Consider the following 18,577-nt stretch of genomic DNA (forward strand, 5'->3'; position numbering starts at 1 on the left):
ACCTTACCTATCCACATCTTGTCCTGCCGTCAGTGATGCAGGCTAAATTTAAAAACTAATTTTTTTCTCCTCCCATTTCCTTTCTTGTTCCAATTCCAATTCCTCTCTACTTCTAACCTCTGACCTCCTACTACGTCTGACAGCTTTTTGCCATGTGTAAAAAATGTCAGCATCCGCATGAAAGGCTGTAGACCTCATAGTGCAGAGGCTTACTATTGGGTTATACTCGGTGTCACCGCACCACACTTCTTTGTGGTGTTGGTGTTGGGGATGGAAGGGCCTCCTAGGTTACACCCTCTGAGATCATCAGAGGGAAGAGTAGGCCGTGTTCAGCTGCGTTATTCTGCCATGGGTGCTTGTCTTTGCCAGAATATTTTGGTGTAAACATTGTGTTATGTACGCTCAATTAGGAATCAAATTAGGGAATGGTAAACAGTGAAGGGACCCTTGTTTTCCAGTTGTTTTATCATCCTTCTCCTCTGCTTCCTTCAAATGTGCATAATTACTCATCCCCGTTCACAGGCCTCTACACTCATTAGCGGGGCCTCAACCCTGAGCCAAGGGGCCGGGTATTTTAGGATACATGGGTATTTGAAAGCTACTGTTAAGCCTTGGTAGAACAATTCTCAAAGCATTTTAACATGAAATGGGCTGGTAAGGCGTGATGTGTTTGAGATTTCATCTAGATTAGGATATGGGTTGTTACCAGTGCATTAGCCTCAGATTTTCTTTTTTCATCTCTGTTTTTAATCTAAATGTAAATGTGCACATTTAGATCAAATAAAATAACTTGGTTTACATTCTCCTTACATCGCTTCTAGTTTTCCAAATGCTTTGTGTTTGACACTATCGTGTCATGTAGTTAAAAGCATCATACAGATGTGTGTAAAGTGAATGAGATAATGTTGCATTAAAGCTAGGCCAATGGAATGAGTAATACAACTTCCTCTCTAAGATCAACGGTTTCAAGGCATTCCCTTTGCTAATGTTCCCATGAATAAATAGATCATCGTGCTTACAACAATTCATTAAGAAAATGCAAATTGCCATAACAGTTTATGGTATTTTATATGAACAAGATTTCATCCATCCATCCATCTTCTTCCACTTATCCGGTAGCGGGTCGCGGGGGTAGCAGCTCCAGCAGGGGACCCCAAACTTCCCTTTCCCGAGCCACATTAACCAGCTCCGACTGGGGGATCCCGAGGCGTTCCCAGGCCAGGTTGGAGATATAATCCCTCCACCTAGTCCTGGGTCTTCCCCGAGGCCTCCTCCCAGCTGGACGTGCCTGGAACACCTCCCTAGGGAGGCGCCCAGGGGGCATCCTTACCAGATGCCCGAACCACCTCAACTGGCTCCTTTCGACGCGAAGGAGCAGCGGCTCTACTCCGAGCTCCTCACGGATGACTGAGCTTCTCACCCTATCTCTAAGGGAGACGCCAGCCACCCTCCTGAGGAAACCCATTTCGGCCGCTTGTACCCTGGATCTCGTTCTTTCGGTCATGACCCAGCCTTCATGACCATAGGTGAGGGTAGGAACGAAAACTGACCGGTAGATTGAGAGCTTTGCCTTCTGGCTCAGCTCTCTTTTCGTCACAACGGTGCGATAAATTGAGTGTAATACCGCACCCGCTGCGCCGATTCTCCGACCAATCTCCCGCTCCATTGTCCCCTCACTCGCGAACAATACCCCAAGGTACTTGAACTCCTTCACTTGGGGTAAAGACTCATTCCCTACCTGGAGAAGGCACTCCATCGGTTTCCTGCTGAGAACCATGGCCTCAGATTTAGAGGTGCTGATCCTCATTCCAGCCGCTTCACACTCGGCTGCGAACCGATCCAGTGAGTGCTGAAGGTCACAGGCCGACGATGCCATCAGGACCACATCATCCGCAAAAAGCAGCGATGAGATCCCCAGCTCACCAAACTGCAACCCCTCTCCACCCCGACTACGCCTCGATATCCTGTCCATAAATACTACAAACAGGATTGGTGACAAAGCGCAGCCCACAAGATTTCACCATTTGTGTATTGTGTATATAGTCCAAGTGATGTTTGGTCCACCTTATCTTCTTTCACAGATCATATCATAAGAACACAACCTTATACCAATTCTGTTGACTCGCAGTTTAAGGGTCTGTTTGGGTGAAACCGACTCTTGCAGCAGATTTGTAGGTACCAGGGTTTCCACAGGGTCTTAGAAAGTCTTAAAAAGTCTAACATTTCAAAATCAAAATTGCAGGCCTTAAAAAGTCTAAAATTGGCTGAAGTATTGTGTTCTAGGTCTTAAATAATTTTAAACAGGTCTTAATTTCCCTACGTCCATGCAACGCTACCTCTAATGTTCTTTTTATTTTTTTTTCGTGGTGTGTTAGTTCTTTCTTTCACTAGCCCAAATATAATTACGCTGTATTACGACTACAAATGAGACCAACATGCAACTTATGTTGCAGCTTTTGTGTTATTGGCACGAGTCTCTTTCGGATTGTACCACAGACATAAAACGGATTTTATTCTTCAGCTATGGGGAAGTTTAGCAGTGCTTGGCTTGAAAAAAAAACTGAATTGTGGGCTTAGTTGATTTTGTGATAAAGTTCTTGATATTCATTCATTATGGTCTTAAAAAGGTCTTAACAAGTCTTAAATTTGACTTCTCTCTGGGTACCAACAGGTAGATTGATTGCTTGAACACAGAATGCTGTGACTTTGACTATTTAGAGTTCACTGCTTTTGGATTGCAAAATAGGCAACTAGTACAAATTCATTTTAATGATATTTTAGACACACAAGATCAATGCAATAAGTGTTTTTTTCTCTTAATTATAGTCCATAGGAATGAAACAAGCAGCCAGGGAGTGGGTCTGTCAAAATCCAACTTACTCCAACAGACTCTTATTACATTGTGCATTAAAAATGTTTTTTTTTTATATTCAATCAATATGACAGGCATATTGTTTTAATGCCAAGCAATTTAACTGTAACCATGAGCTCTATAGAGATATACATACAAATGCAAAAGCATCTTAAATTAGAATTAACACATTTTTATTTATAAACAACAAGATATATGTATATATTTGTTTTGTAGTTGATTAGAGATGATGCTATTCACCAGCTCTTTGTTTATATTATTAGGAGAACAGATTTCTTTTAATCCAATAAAACAATAAAGACACTTAATTATATAAAAAAAACGAAGGCAATCAAATAGCTAGCGGCTCTCTTTGATCACAAATGCCAAAACAAAATTCTAGTTTACATGCAAAGATTTCATTTCCACAACACATATATCTGCGCAGTCTATCCTTTCCCTTTGTTGATTTCTGTAATGACTGACATAGATTACTGTGGATGCTCTAAAGTGTTTGTGCTGTGCATCTCACAGTACTGTATCACTACAAGGTATTTCCATATGGCTTGAAGCCGCCACCTGAATCTTTGTTCTCATCCGCTTTCATTTCCAATTACACACTTTGCGAAGAAATTACAAAAAATCTAATTTGCCACCAGAGAGTATGCATTATGCATGAGGCCAAGCTACACAGGTAAATGGTCCAAATGGCTGGAGTGGCTGATGAAAATCCAACTTGATTTCATCACTTCTTTGTGTTTCTGTCATTTCTATCCCAGTCTCTAATTGTATACAGAAGACAAATGTACATTTCTGGATGAGCGAGCCTTTTCTCTCTGTCCCTAATTCCTTCCCAGCATAATGATTTACTATTTAATTTACAATCTACACTTTCTCCACAGGTTAGGCTCTGCTTGTGACAGAACTATGAGCAGTGAAAAAAAGGGTTTGAAGGCTGTAAATGTAATATACATTGTTGAGCAGGGCAACAGCAAAGGAGCAAAAAGAGCAAGAGTGGGCATCTTTGGCTAACTGCTATAGATTAATTGATCTAGCCATGAAGTTAATGAGCTAGATCCTTTTTTAAAAGAGACAAGTGCTGAGACAGAGGAAGGTAATGGTCTCTCACAACTTGGAGTGGTAAGAAAGAGAAATCTATTTATCTTGGAACATATACTTTATTCACCGTGTGACAGAATCACAAGGTAATTGACGGGGCCTGTAACTGCTGATTTTATTACCTCATTCCGATCATCCTTCTTTGCAAGTCAGGATCCACAGACGACTCAACACAGCATACAACAACTGCTTTCTGATTATAAACTCCAGATAGCTGAATAGCTATTTTCTGTGAGAGAGTTGACAAACAGGATTTAATTTGTCAGTAAATGTGAACATCCTGACACCATCACATTAATGTGTCTGCATTGGTATTCTAGTAGACCGTGATTACTGTTTGCTAGCTGAGTTAGATTGATCGAATCAGTACTGAAATCATATTGCAATCAAACACTGGCAATAAAATGCTTCTGGCTCACAAAACTTCTCTTAACTGATTTCACCCGTCATCAAGTAACTCTTCATCTCTGTCTGTCAAACCCCCTCGCCTTTTCTTCTCTGTTGGTTGGCAGTGGGCAATGAGCCTGGTCAGTACCCTGTTCAGTAGGTTCTGATTACAGTGTAGATTGTAGTGTAAGCACATGTTACTGCCTGTTCAGCGGCGATATGTTTCGGAGGGCCATTTTCTCTAGTACCTTGCCAGACAGGGATAGTTCAGCACAGTTGAGTCTCCTGGAATACCAATGCCTCCTTGTCGTCTCTATCTATTTCTCCCCCGCTCCTCTCTGACCACTCTTCTGAAAGATATCCTCAGTGCCTTGGCGCATCTTCCTGAAAAATAAAGTTGACCTGAGCCAATGTGCCATGCTCGATGCAGAGCGGCCAACTGCCAACGCCACACTCGGTAATGACGAATCTGTGTGGAGCTAAGAGATCATATAGCTCTCTCGATCTGTATCATTCTCATATTACACGTGCACGCACATACACAGACATACGTACATTTGAATGCGCATGCACATGCAGACACACGACTCGTGTATGTGGTTTTAGTAAGCCAGATTTCCCAGTCGGCTGGTCTGTCATTGGCCGGCTGTTCAAAGGGAAAGTGTGGGCCAAAAAATACTGGCTGTGAGGTTACTATGGTAACAGCCTGCCCAGGGGCGTGGGCTGTCTGCTAAATTGTGCGCTGGTTTGTTAAGGCACACACACACACACACACACACACACACACACACACACGTGCACACACACATGCGCATAACGCCTTAAATTCAACAGAATGTGTCTTCCTACAGTCATTGTCTAGCGGACACCTGCTCTGTTCATTAGCATTAGCAGTCAGACGTTTCATTTCACATCCTTATGTGAAGCAAAAATTGGAGAAATCACACACAGGCCTATTTATTTTCTTTATCTGGACACTCTCATCTTTTAGGTATTTTACTGCTGCACTGCCCTCTATTGAATCCAGTCAGACATGGTTTCATTCTACAAACATGCTCACACGGAAGAGTACGGAGAAGTGCTGAACTGATATTATTTAGCCTAACGAATATTAGTACATTAATGGGTGTCAAAAATTGATCAGAGGAAGTGATTTGCTGTCTATTTCTTTATTTCCTTATGTGTTCTTAATTGCCTATCTCTTCTGATACAAGACAGCAATATAGCACTGTGGAGTTTCAAAGGTAGCCTAATTGGAGGATATCTCAGCTTTCTCAGGGGGGTTTAAGCATTGTTCACTGGGGTTTCTGCAGCATCAGGCATTGCTGCATTGGCTAGGTGAGAGGACAGGTATGTCAAGATGATCGGTGTTTGGTGAAGACGACTAAGGCAGCAGAAAGTTTCGAAGAGTTGCATGTGTGTGTGTGTGTGTGTGTGGGGGGGGGGATTGTGTGTGTGTGTGTGTGTGTGTGGGGGGGGGGGATTGTGTGTGTGTGTGTGTGTGGGGGGGGGGGGTGTGTGTATGTGGGTGGTTGTGGGTGTAGGTGCGTGTTTTAGCTCAGTAGAGAGGTTCTGACAGAGCCAGAATGGACAGATGATTAATGATCAGGGGGAGTGTTCTGTGGGAGGAACTCTTCAGCAGCGCAGCTCTCAACAAAAGCCGACGAGGGTATGCTCCAAGCGCTGCACTTTTTCAACCATCCCTTTATTCCTTGAGAAAACCTCTCTGGCCCTCTTTTATTTCTCCTCGCATTCTCTCTTTCTGTGAGATTAGACGGTGATGACAGGCCGTAGTGGAGGCGTACACTGACCAGACTTGCCAAGTGATGTCAGCACTGTGAACCCTGGATGCCTTCAAGTAAAGTAGAAATGACCACACTTGTGAGAAGTGACATACTTTTTAGTCCCAGATCTTGGACTGAAATGTTTACCATGAGTCTCTCTTGACCCGTGTTGGCAGTTTATGAGAAATATGTGAAATTGTTCTTGAATCAGTGTCTGTGAATGAATAAATTATAACCCTAAAAGGCATTTAACTCCGACTGCTTTTAATATCCTGCAGACATTTTCTGATGATTCTGACATGCTTTTGTTTCAAGCCATGCCTCTGTCTCAAATTATTGTATTGTTTTTCAATGACCTTGTGCAGAAATGGAACACCTGGGTTGGAAAAGCAGCTCATTACGTGAATTGTGGCTGGAAAATGAACAACGACAGACGAGCGAGACTGAATGCTAATAGGCTGCAGCCCTGATTGCCTTTTTGTTTTAAGATGTTGGCTGTCCTGCCACGTTTTGTGTCCCCTCTGTCAAGCAAACGTGTTCATGTCATCACTCGATTGATGTTCTCTGATTTGTCACATAAAGCAAATCTATACAGATATGCACTTTGCATGTATGCAGCCTGTGGTTTGAGTGGGAAAGAGAGTGGCTGAGAGTGTTTCTGAGTGACTGAGCAACAAAATAGTGAAATAGGGGTCAACTGTGGTCTTGTCCTGATCATAAGCCTGTCTGTATGAGTGTGAGTGTGTGTGTGTGTGTGTGTGTGTGTGGGGGGGGGGGGGACATAACTCCAAAGCCTTTAAAGACTGATCCATCATGTGATGGATGAGGGCCAGGGTTAAGGGTGTATTGGGGGGCTAAGTGTTGTACTTAAGGGTCAGTGACGTTAACTCACTACTTGTGCTCTTCTGTGGGTCACGCAGACCTCTCTGCACAATGTTGTTAAACCTCAGACGAGAAGATTGGGTATTATTAAGCTGAAACTGATTAAAAAAAAGAAGAAAAATGTTTGTTGAATTTTTTTGATTTTAAAAGACTGTATACATTTTGGGGATGTGAAACGGTATGTGGATTTCATTAGGCAAAGTGCTATTTTACAAAAGAAAAGGTCAAAACATGAGATACTTTAACATGCTTTACGTGCCAATATTGGAGGGCTGTGATAAAAAAATCTCAGAGTCCAAGATGGGACTCTTTCCTTTACATCTCAGATTTATCACAGTACCTTTCCACACCAACTGCTGCAAACGTTTGACTGCATTGCCCACAAGCCATTTGTGGTGATTTAAAACCTCATACATACTTTAGAGTGATGCCAAAGGAAAAGTCAGGGGAGGACTTAGTGTACTGAAACTTTGACTGGGTTTGAGTAGGAAAGCCATTTCCAACCCCATCTTGGTCATAATCCTTTGCATTGGCTTCCTGCAACTCCTAACTGTACATTTACATTTTATCTCACACACACCTGGTGATGCTTGCTACTATAAGTCTTATTCCACTACTTCCATAAATCCCATGTCTCCAATTACTGGATTCTGATGGGCTATATACATTTTGCAACTGCACATTCTAAACACATGCAACTTTTGTGACAGAGCTAGCCTGCTTCCATATATGATGTATTGCCTGCAGTGTACACTATTATACGCTCAGCAACACGCTTAGTATAGCCTCTGGCTATGCATAGCAGCCATTGTTAAAGCCTCTTCACAGTGTCTAGCAGTCTACAGAGTCTAGCTCATGTTGCAAATATTCTCATGTAGCACTTGCCCAGGCCAATCAATACATCACTGCTGTGTAGAGATTAGAGTTTTCTCCATATTCATTTAAAATTTGGAAATGTGTGGTAGACAAAGTCATTCAATATGCTTGTTTATGAGCTACATTCAGATTAAGATTGTTGTCATAATCAGGAATGTAAAGACGAAGAGTACCTGCTGGGAAAATGACTGACAGCGAAGAGATCATCATCTCATCTCTCTCAGTCAGGCTTGCTGTGACATGAGGTCATCGCTGTTAGACTTTGATGAGTAGCGTGCAGCGATCCGCAGCTGCCATACCTCCGTCAACTCACTGCGAAGTGAACTCGAGACAAGAGGAGAGAAAGAGAGAAAGACAGCCAACCTTAACAAGGATTCAAGCCTGTCGATCAAGACAAGAAAGCAACAAGGGGAGGAAAGGTAGGAGAAGAAAGAGAGAGAGCAATTCATTTCCAGTGGGACAGACAAAAAAGTGAGGTCAGAGAAGAAGTGAGAAGGAGAGGAGGGGAGAGAATCCTGTAGAGACCACTTGAAAGGGAGGAATGTTTTTTTTTTTGTTGCATGCAGCCAGTTCAGTTGTGGGTTATTCTCCCACTGGGGAGACTAATTGCTTGTTGATCTAATGTTCTATCCCCTCCTGTACCCGAAAACCAACACAGTCGATGAGTGATGGGCCTATGTGTTTTTCTTTCTGCGGGACAGGAACTCCTGGCCTCCTCCAATCTAAATATTCACAAATCAGGAGAAAAGGCTTTGGGCTCAGTTCCAAATTTGATGAAGTGTAATGCTACTCAGCCCACTGCTGCCCGCTCTTAGAACGATACCTCTGAGGGTTCGCATCACTTTCCTCATTTTCCCTCTCTGTCTTTGCCCATCTCTGTTTCTTCCTCCCTCTCACTCTGTGAGGCAGATCAGTGAGCAGCTAATTAATGAGTTTAATGCTAGGATTCATGCAAATATTATGTGTCAATTAGAGAAAGAGCCTCAGCTCCAAGGTAGGAGTTATAATCTAGATGGACATTCATCCTGTGCTGGGTGTGAAGTATTTGTGTGTGTGTGTGTGTGTGTGTGTTGCTGCAGGTTTGTTTTTGCCTGGCTGTCACTTATCTCCCCTCCTGTAATGCTGATCGCAGCATCTTCAGTTGTCCAAGGAGAAGCATCAAATTATCTCAGGCTCTGTAGAACATATGCTAGTCAAGTGGCGGAAAATGTGCGTGCGCCATTTCATTTAATGGGGTCGGCGGTGGCTACATGTGTCCCTGTGTAAATCAGTTTAGTAAATGTATTCTGGAGGTGAGTAGAGTGTATGTGTGTGCTGTAGATGCATTCTTTTGCTCACAAGTTCGCCTTGAGGCACTTTTGCAGCAATGCTATCTCAGATGGCTGAATCAGCACAGCCTTCCCTGCTTTTCTCTTCACATTTGCCCATTTATAAATGTTCAAACTAGCTACTGTCTGTCTGTAAACACACAACCCGAGGGCAGAACCCACTGCACATATTCTGCTCACACCCCATTAAACACACACTGAACAACTTATTGTGATCCCTTTTCATAAGAGTCAGGGCTATAGATGTGGTGCTTGCTTGCTAGCTTGTGTGTGTGTGTGTGTGTGTGTGTGTGTGTGCATGCGTGCATGCATGCGTGATAGCCATTTGCTTGCTTCTTTGCTTGCCCTGATGTAAGAATTTTATATAGCAAAGATGATGACACATAAGTTCTCTCCCCCTCTCCTGCTGAAAATGAATTTTTGATCTGTGTTTTATCATCTTGTAATCTCTGATATCTTTGGAAGTTATTGCTTTATAAAAATGGCTCTGCAGTTGGTTTGTGCTTACCCAGGGAGCGTTTTTAAGAGTCTCAATGTTCTTGTGTTGGATGGAGCTCAATCCTCTCACACAGGAAATCTGTGTATTACAAGTCAAAGAAAGGTCGCAAACTTCCACTCCCGTATACTAAAATAGAGGCTCACACTCACACTCACCCTACAGAAACATTATTACCTTTATAGTACTCTCTTACAAACCCTGTAGAACTTTATGTTCCTCCATACATGCATCTGTAGTTCCAAGACAGCTCTGGAGTAGCCACAGCATAGCAATGTGCTTTACTCAGGGGTATGTCCTTGCACATTGCACCGGTGATATGCTTTACAGCACCTCGGGTTGTTTTATAAGCTGTGGTTGTTGTGGTGTGGTCATGTATGTGTGTTTGTATGTGATGGTCTGGCTGGTGTTGTGTGACTAGACATGAGGTCAGTCAGTTAGCCTTTGAGATGGGAGAGCAGGCGCCGTTGGGGGCAGCAGCTTGAATTGTGTGTGTGCATGATGCCTCCTTTTTCTCCTTCACCTGCTTTCTTTCTCGTTCTTTCTTTATCTCTCTACCCGTCTCTAACAGCCCATCAGAGATGGCCGGCTGAATGGTGTGAATGAAAGAGTCATAAAAACTGGGAACCTGCCCTTTTTTTACAATGTAGTAAAGTAGACTCTGGCTTCCAAACCCAGCCTCTCAGTGCAGTTTTTAATGAAGCATAAAATGCTTTAATTAAATCTTAAAAGCGTGTTGATACAAAGGTCTAAAGGTTTTCCTCATAGCTACAGTGCCACATTCTCCACTGTTTGATCCGGCAGTGAGGGGGTATGGCACCAACTCCTTGTCCATTATTGCTTTAAATAACTCTCCATGCGAGCTCTTCATAACTATTGGACTAGAGGGCTCTTAATCAGATACAATAGAACCATTTGTAGGAAGCAAATTCAATACTGCTTTAACAGATTTCTTTTGCTATATATCTAAAACACTTAACCGATGGCTGATTATTTTGTTTACCTTATAACGTCTGTCATTATCTGCAGAAACCTTTCTTTCTTGATACACAGCTTTGCTGCGCATACTTTGTTTTCTCAGAGCAATTCTCCCTTTTACATACTGCCCAAATGCTGATGTCACAGTTCAATCTGAGAGAAAAGGAATATAACTTAAGTATGAATATACCCTACAATCCAATCCAGCCGCAGTCAAGCCTTTACAACATTTTAGTCAGGCAAATAGACACAGCTGGAGAAACTGTAAGATGCTTGTCCCATTAAATTTATAACCCCTCCCATTCTGGAGTGGAGCAGCACCACAGCTTCCTGCCCCATCAGTAAGCCTGCTAAAATATCACACATTTATCATGGTTATTATAGTCAGTAAATCCTTCCACACAGCGCAGAAACCCCTCCGCTTTGTATTCTTTTGGGATGTGAGAGTAAATGGATTAGGTTATTGCCTGGACTTAGGCGCAGTTATATCAACCACAATAATCTTTGTCCTCCACCATGGCCTTTAGAATTTAGGACTCAACCACATAAAGCCAACTAAGTAACGATTGTGCCTCACGTTGCCTCATGTCTTAGTCTTAAAATTTGTACTTTCAAATATTGCAAATGCTGCAGCTGTCTCATAAAATGTTGCAACAGGCACTGTAAAGTTTGTGTTTGCTTTTTATTTCTTTACTTTACACTGGTGTTGTCAGCCTGTGGTCTTTTGCTTGTGAAAGGAGAAAAGGAATGGTGGAGGTGGGAAAATAAGACAGAACCGGGTGAAATCACTGCTATGCTATAGGGTGAACAGCCAGTCAGACCGTTCTCCTTTACCGACTGCCTCGGCCGTTGATTTAACAAGCTGAAATGATTGAATACCACCACAATGCAAAAAATACTAATAGTCTGCTGATTGTGCACATTAGGGGGATTTTAATGATTGTTGACTTAGTAATACAAATATTAGCTTTCTTCCCAAGAGCCAGATGAGAAGAGTGACCCCCTATCATGTCTTATTATGTCAAATATGAAGCTATACAGCCAGTTAGCTTAGCTTAGCATAAAGACTGGTGGGGAAACAGCTAGCCTAGCTCTGTCCAAAGGTAACAAAATCCACTCACCAGCACCTATAAAGCTCATGGGGGTTATGTGTAGGACTACTGCTAGTCAGTTTCAATTTGGACTCTTTTCTGTCTCAGTCTGTTTTCATCTCTGTTCACCATTCCAGCTGATATATTAAACCCAGATGCCTGGCTCATGCATGGTACTTGGCTTGTGGATTTATTTATTTTTCATTCATTTTCTGACATTGTTTATTTCTATTCTCACAGCATGCCCGCCGGGTACCTTCAAGTCAACCCAGGGTCCAGGTCTGTGTCTACAGTGTCCTCCGAACAGCCGTTCCACAGCTGAGGCCGCCACCATCTGCGTGTGCCGCAACGGTTATTACCGTGGCGATGCTGATCAGCCGGATGAGCCCTGCACAAGTGAGTATATCATACATGACATTACATACACACTCCAACGCATGCTTACATTCTTGTAGGACAATCACATGTGATATTCATCCATGTAACGTATGCATTATCCATTTTAGTGTAAACGTATATGCGACATCAAAATTGAATAGACTGGTCATGCATATACAAGCCACTATATTTTAATGATTTTTTTTTATCTCACTTTGTCTCTTTCTCACTGTCATCAAACCAGCACATGTAGTAGCATTTAAACGAGAATCTGTCTAGAGCACTTAGTTGTCTTCTCAGCCTGCATGGTCATAATAATCACATTTCAGGGTTTCCATCATTGACGTCTTCATCACTGTGCTATTGGCCTTCCTTTCTGTTTCCTCTCAGTTATCTCCCTCTCTCTGTCTTTTTTTTCTTGCTGTTATTCTTCCTTTCTGTCCGCTATCATCCCCTGAAGTCCTAATTACTCAGGCAGATGCTGCGAAGCTTCGACACTGTCCTGCCGCGATCCGCTGGAGATCCGCTGGAGATCCAATAAGGCCTCTCACAGCATCATAGTTATCTTAATATGATGTAGAAGCAATATACTTAGCCTTCCTGTCCTCCCTGCTGACACAGTTACACAGAAGGAGAGCACTGTTAGACCCCCAAAAAGTGTGTTTACCTCTCTTCCTTCGCTGCCACAGTGGAGAGTATCTTAATAGTTTGTTCTCCTCACAACAGCAGACCTGGAAGCATTATTGGTGTGGTTATGTATTCATTTACTCCTGATTTATTCAGATAGACCATGGCTAATTGGTCTCAGGAATGGGCTCAGGAGCCCTTTCCTTTCCTAATCATTTAGCAGCTGTAGTCTTCACAGCTAAAACATGTATTGAATGCACCTCTTTTGCCAGGTTTCCTTTTTATAACTGAATACGTGTCTTAAAGCTGCAGAGGAACCCCAATGCGGCACGGCTGTCTGTCTGACTGTGTCTGTCTGGCGCTTCCCAAGCGTAGCCATGCACACCTTTAGGCTTTGGATGTTCTCGACGGATGGCACCCCACATTCACCTTGAGTTGTCTCCGCCCTCCCATGGTACATGGTACATAGCTCTCTGGTGAATTAGTGAACACTGTATCAAGTATAGCATCTGCCTCTACCTTGAGGCCTTGGCTTTTCCCCAAGCAATCTCCACAACAGCTCCCCAGTGGAGCTTCTTGAACAGATCCCTCTGGTCTGTGTTCAGTTTCCAAATGCAGCCTGTGTTACTTTTTGACTGCTTTCAATCAAGCCACTTCTGTCTTATCTTTTCCGTCAGTTCTGTTCTTTTTGCATCTGCTTCCCATCCAACCAGTTTTCCTCTTGTACTCAGTACATCTTCAATCCTCTCAATATCTTAAAGTGCCCATATTATGAAAAAATCACTTTTTCTGGGATTTGGGGTGTTATGTTTTGTCTCTGGTGCTTCCACACACATACAAACTTTGAAAAAAATCCACCCATGCTGTTTAGAGTGAGATACGGTTTCTGAATGTGTCCTGCCTTCAGTCTCTGGGTGAGCTGGTCAAAATCGGCACGGCTTGTGACGTCACAAGCCGAAACGAGCAGGCTAACCGCAACCATTAGCTCGTAGCGTTAGCATGCTAACGCTATGGCTAATGCTAGCATGCTACCTCGTTCTCAATAGCAAAGCACTGCTACAACACACACAAGTTCACCATAATCTACAAAAGAACTACTTCCATGTGCGCCCTCATTTAGAAGTCTCCCAGCTAATCCTGCCTTGTAACTGACCAAAGTTGTAGAAACAGCCTTTCTTTTACTGTCTATGGAGCTAGCTAGCTGACATGATCTACATCTGAGCTACTGGGCATGTGCAGTGCAATCAAAGATAGTACAGAAGAAGAAGAAGAAAAGAGGTCTCACTCTGTAGCTAAAACAGAGACCAGCTGAAAAGAGGATCTGCAGCAGTGAGAGAGAGCACTGTAGTACAACACAAATATGGTGTTTTTTGAAAATTAAACCATGTAAACCTATTCTGGTACAACCTTAAAATACAATTATGAACCTGAAAATGAGCATAATATGGCTGCTTTAACATTTAAGCTAGACCTTTTGATTTTTAATGATAACACATCCTAGGTCCAATGTACGCGAGTCCAATCCTCCTCAATTTGTGTTGACAGAATTATTTTGCAGCAGCACGTTCAATGCCTTCTCTGAAGGTTGAATCATATAGTAACAACAGAACTTGATGCTCAGGGTGCCCTAGATCTCAGCAGGGGGGTGGGGGGCAGTGAGATCATCCTAGTAAGAATCTCTTTAATACTGTAGGTCCTGATAAGAGCACTGCTTGAGCAGCCTAAATCAGGCCAATCTGTAGCGGCAGAAGCTTTAGCTCTAGCACTTCTCGCCGCCATCAGAGACGCGGGTCCCTGTGTGCTCTAGATCAGTCTGATTAGCTTGCTGATAGATTGTCCAGCGCCTGGCTCTGTCAGCGGGGAGCTGCCTGCTATACCCCCCCACCCCCACCCCACCATTCCCCAACCCGTCCTTCTTTTCCATATGCCAATCCTGGGATGCACTTCAAACTCCCTTCCACCTCCCAGCCCTCCTTCATCTCAATCCTCTGTCTTGCACAGACTCCGGCCATGCCTGAGGGCTGGAACACCGAGCGTTCTGTCTCGCAGCGTGAAGCCCACTCCTCTCAGCTTGGCTACCCAGCATAGCAGGCTTTGGGACAATGGTTTGCATCACACTACATCCCCTCCTGGTTCCTTTCTTAGTCTTCAGGTCCCAGTCTAACATACCTCTACCTACCCATGGGTGTGCATGTCTGAAAATAGAATGAATTTAAATGTGTGAGAACTGTTTGTTGAGGGGAGGTCAGCCAGCTCCAGCAGGATTTCTCAATGTGTGAGTCAGAGGAGGAGAATGACAAGCTGAGTGATAACTGAGGTAAGTCGGGCTGTAACACCTGTGCTGATTGGTCCGTGGGGGAGAAAGGATGCAATAATGGAGCATCCTTGTGTGCGGAATAGTGGAGAAGGCAAGATAATGGTGGGAGGGAAGGACAAATGCCAAAGATAGACAGAAAGGATATGACATACTGAGATTTGCATCTGTACATTTGAAGGTTTAGCCTCAATGCAGAAGGTATGATGGATTAAAAGAGCTGTCTGAGGAACTACACAGCCCACAGTAATGCAGGATATGAGAGAGTCCCAGTGAGACACAATAAAAACAAAAAAACATGCTGTATATGCATGTTTACATCTTGGAAACCACCACTGCCAGCCACCAACCAATTCATAAAGAAAATCTTTGGAATGAGATCGAAACAACATAAATATAGGGAAAGAGAAGGAAAATAGGATGGTTCTGATGTGTTTCTACATTCCTGATCCGCACCACATTGGCTCTAAATCTTGCGGCTCTCACTCAATACTCATATCTGTGGCCCGTCCCCTGAAAACCTCCTTGAGCCCTGTTAAACACTGTCTGTGCCTCGTAAAAACAAACAAAACCCATCAAAATTCCTGACTGAAAGGACAAGGTTATCTGCTTTTCCATTCTCCTCAACATTCCATTTAGGATTCTTTTTTGCTTTCCTTTTCGCCTTGTTCTGTTTTCAAAGAGAAAGAGGAGGGAGCTGTCAAAGTGCATAAACTTTCGTTTGTTTATCCAAGTTTGTTTTCTCCTGTGTTGTCAATTCTGGAGTCAGTTGAGCCACAGCCGACAGTTGGCCAGTTTCCTCTCTCTGGCCAAATAGTAAATGGAGCAAAGTCAAGGTAATTGTCTGGCCTACTCTAATCCCTGTACTGGCTAGTAAGACATAATGCTCCAGACTAGTGTGCACATGCATGCATACACAAAAATGACCCACACACACACACACACACACACACACACACACACGCGCACACACACACACACACGCACACACACACACACACACACACACACACACAGTCTATCTATGACTCCCTCAGTCTCTCAGCCAGACAGTATTAGTCCTTATAACATGTTTTATTACATGTCTCACCATCCCACACAACCCTTCTTTCTTTCTCCCAGCTCCTCTGGCTGTGATCAGTATCTCCACACAGGGACCTTGTGTTGGTCCCTCAAGGCCTGTTTCACATTGTAAAAACAAACAGTTTGAAAGAAGAGAAGCTCCGGTCTCAGACCATTCAAAGGGTAGATGAGCAAACAATTTGCAGATGTGTTTATTTTGGGCACCGTGACACTCTTTATATTAGCAACCGAGGGAGAAAACAGGATTGGTCTTTTACAGCCCAGCTGACAACTTAACACCCGCTCACTACCTATCAGTCTGTGAGTCCACCTGTAACAGTAGCCACAGCTCAGACAGTCCCTTTGAGTACCTCATCATCCATGTATGTGCATGGAAGACATGAGGAGTGGCATGGTATAATGTATCATAACTCTGAAAATAGTCTCGCATTGCCAGGCCTTCCTCCACAGCACTGCGGAGGATGGTCTGGCTAGTCCACACAGCATCCCTGGATGGGAGAGAAACATGCTCTGGTTTATTGGCATGTCTTTAAACCAATCACAATCGTCTTGGGCGGCGCTGAGCGCTGGACGGAGCCCTGTTGCCTCTGCAAAATAGCCTCGGGAACAAACTTGTTTTGATAAAACGTGTACGTTACAAAGTTGTTTTAGTCTTGCAACAGAAAACTCAGATTGGACAGATAGTCTAGCTAGCTGTCTGGATTTACCCTGCAGAGATCTGAGGAGCAGTTAGCCATAGTCCTTATAAATCGACCGGAGTTTAAAATTCCAACACAAAGAAAGCAGAAGGTGATGGACATCCGGCCAAAAAGAATGACATATGGCAGAATTTTCGGCGGCACCGGAGCAATCCCGGAAGTGGAAGGTCGTGGATGTAGACTAATCTGGAGACAATTCACATCATGATATTGCAGAACGTCAATACATATTTTGCTGAATGCCATTTTAACTCCAGATGACTTAAAGATGCAATGACAATTAATCTCATCAGGTTTAAATTGTTGTGATGCATTTATTTACATTATGATGTGAAACAACAGAACTATCATTTTGGTTCAATTGAGGATGGTTACACAAGAAACGTATGAAGTTGTTTGGAAAATAAATTTCTAAACTCTCTATATAGTCATGTAAACTGGATTATTATGGGGTATTGTCATTTTGTGCAACCATGTAAATAGCTTACACAGACTATTCCTTGACTCACAGTTTTGGCAGCAATGGCATTGCTGTTGCATGTAAACACAAGCAAATCTAATTAAGTACAAGCTTATTATTCACGCAAGCAAAAAAACCCAAAAGCAGCCAGCAAAACAATATAACATTTACAGTGCATACGGAAAGTATTCACAGCGCTTAACTTTTTCCACATTTCGTTATGTTACAGCCTTATTCTAAAATGGATTTAAATTCATTTTTTTCCTCATAATTCTACACACAATACCCCCATAATGACAACATGAACTTTTTTTAAATGTTTGCAAATTTATTAGAAATAAAGAACAAAAAATATAATATGTACATAAGTATTCACAGCCTTTACTCAATACTTTGTTGTGGCACCTTTGGCAGAAATTACAGCCTCAAGTCTTTTGGAATATGAAGCCACAAGAGATGTTCAATGGGATTCAAGTCTGGGCTCTGGCTGGGCCACTCTAGGGCATTCACAGAGTTGTCCTGAAGCCACTCCTTCGATATCTTGGCTGTGTGCTTAGGGTTGTTGTCCTGTTGAAAGATGAACCGTCGCCCCAGTCTGAGGTCAAGAGCGCTCTGGAGCAGGTTTTCTTCCAGGATTTCTCTGTACATTGCTGCATTCATCTTTCTCTCAATCCTGACTAGTTTCCCAGTTCCTGCCGCTGAAAAACATCCCCACAGCATGATGCTGCCACCACCATGCTTCACTGTAGGGATGGTATTGGCCAGGTGATGAGCGGTGCCTGGTGTCCTCCAAACATAACGCTTGGCATTCACGCCAAAGAGTTCGATCTTTGTCTCATCCGACCAAAGAATTTTGTTTCTCATGGTCTGAGAGTCTTTTAGGTGCCTTGTGGCAAACTCCAGGTGGGCTGCCATGTGCCTTTTACTAAGGAGTGGCTTCCGTCTGGCCACTCTACCATACAGGCCTGATTGGTGGAGTGCTGCAGCGATGGTCGTCCTTCTGGAAGGTTCTCCTCTCTCCACAGAGGAACCCTGGAGCTCTGTCAGAGTGACCATTGGGTTATTGGTCACCTCCCTAACTAAAGCCCTTCTCCCCCAATCGCTCAGTTTAGAGGGACGGCCAGCTCTAGGAAGAGTCCTGGTAGTTCCAAACTTCTTCCATTTACGGATGATGGAGCTGTGCTCATTGGGACCTTTAAAGCAGCAGACATTTTTCTGTACCCTT

At 43.2% G+C, this 18,577-nt stretch overlaps 1 protein-coding gene across 3 annotated transcripts in view; it reads left to right on the plus strand.

The window, feature by feature from the left end:
• LOC116037268 (ephrin type-B receptor 1-B) overlaps window positions 1–18,577 on the plus strand; it is a 173,564-nt gene that overhangs the window by 88,246 nt on the left and 66,741 nt on the right. For all 3 annotated transcript variants that reach the window (XR_004101823.2, XM_031281087.2, XM_031281088.2), the window contains exon 4: window positions 12,033–12,188. Coding sequence is in view for 2 of the 3 variants with exons in the window: in XM_031281087.2 (XP_031136947.1) it covers window positions 12,033–12,188 (156 nt within the window). In the remaining variant the exon portion in view is untranslated. The remainder of the gene's footprint in view (window positions 1–12,032; window positions 12,189–18,577) is intronic.

This window comes from Sander lucioperca, chromosome 9 (assembly GCF_008315115.2).
Source record: "Sander lucioperca isolate FBNREF2018 chromosome 9, SLUC_FBN_1.2, whole genome shotgun sequence".
Classification (NCBI taxonomy): domain Eukaryota; kingdom Metazoa; phylum Chordata; class Actinopteri; order Perciformes; family Percidae; genus Sander; species Sander lucioperca.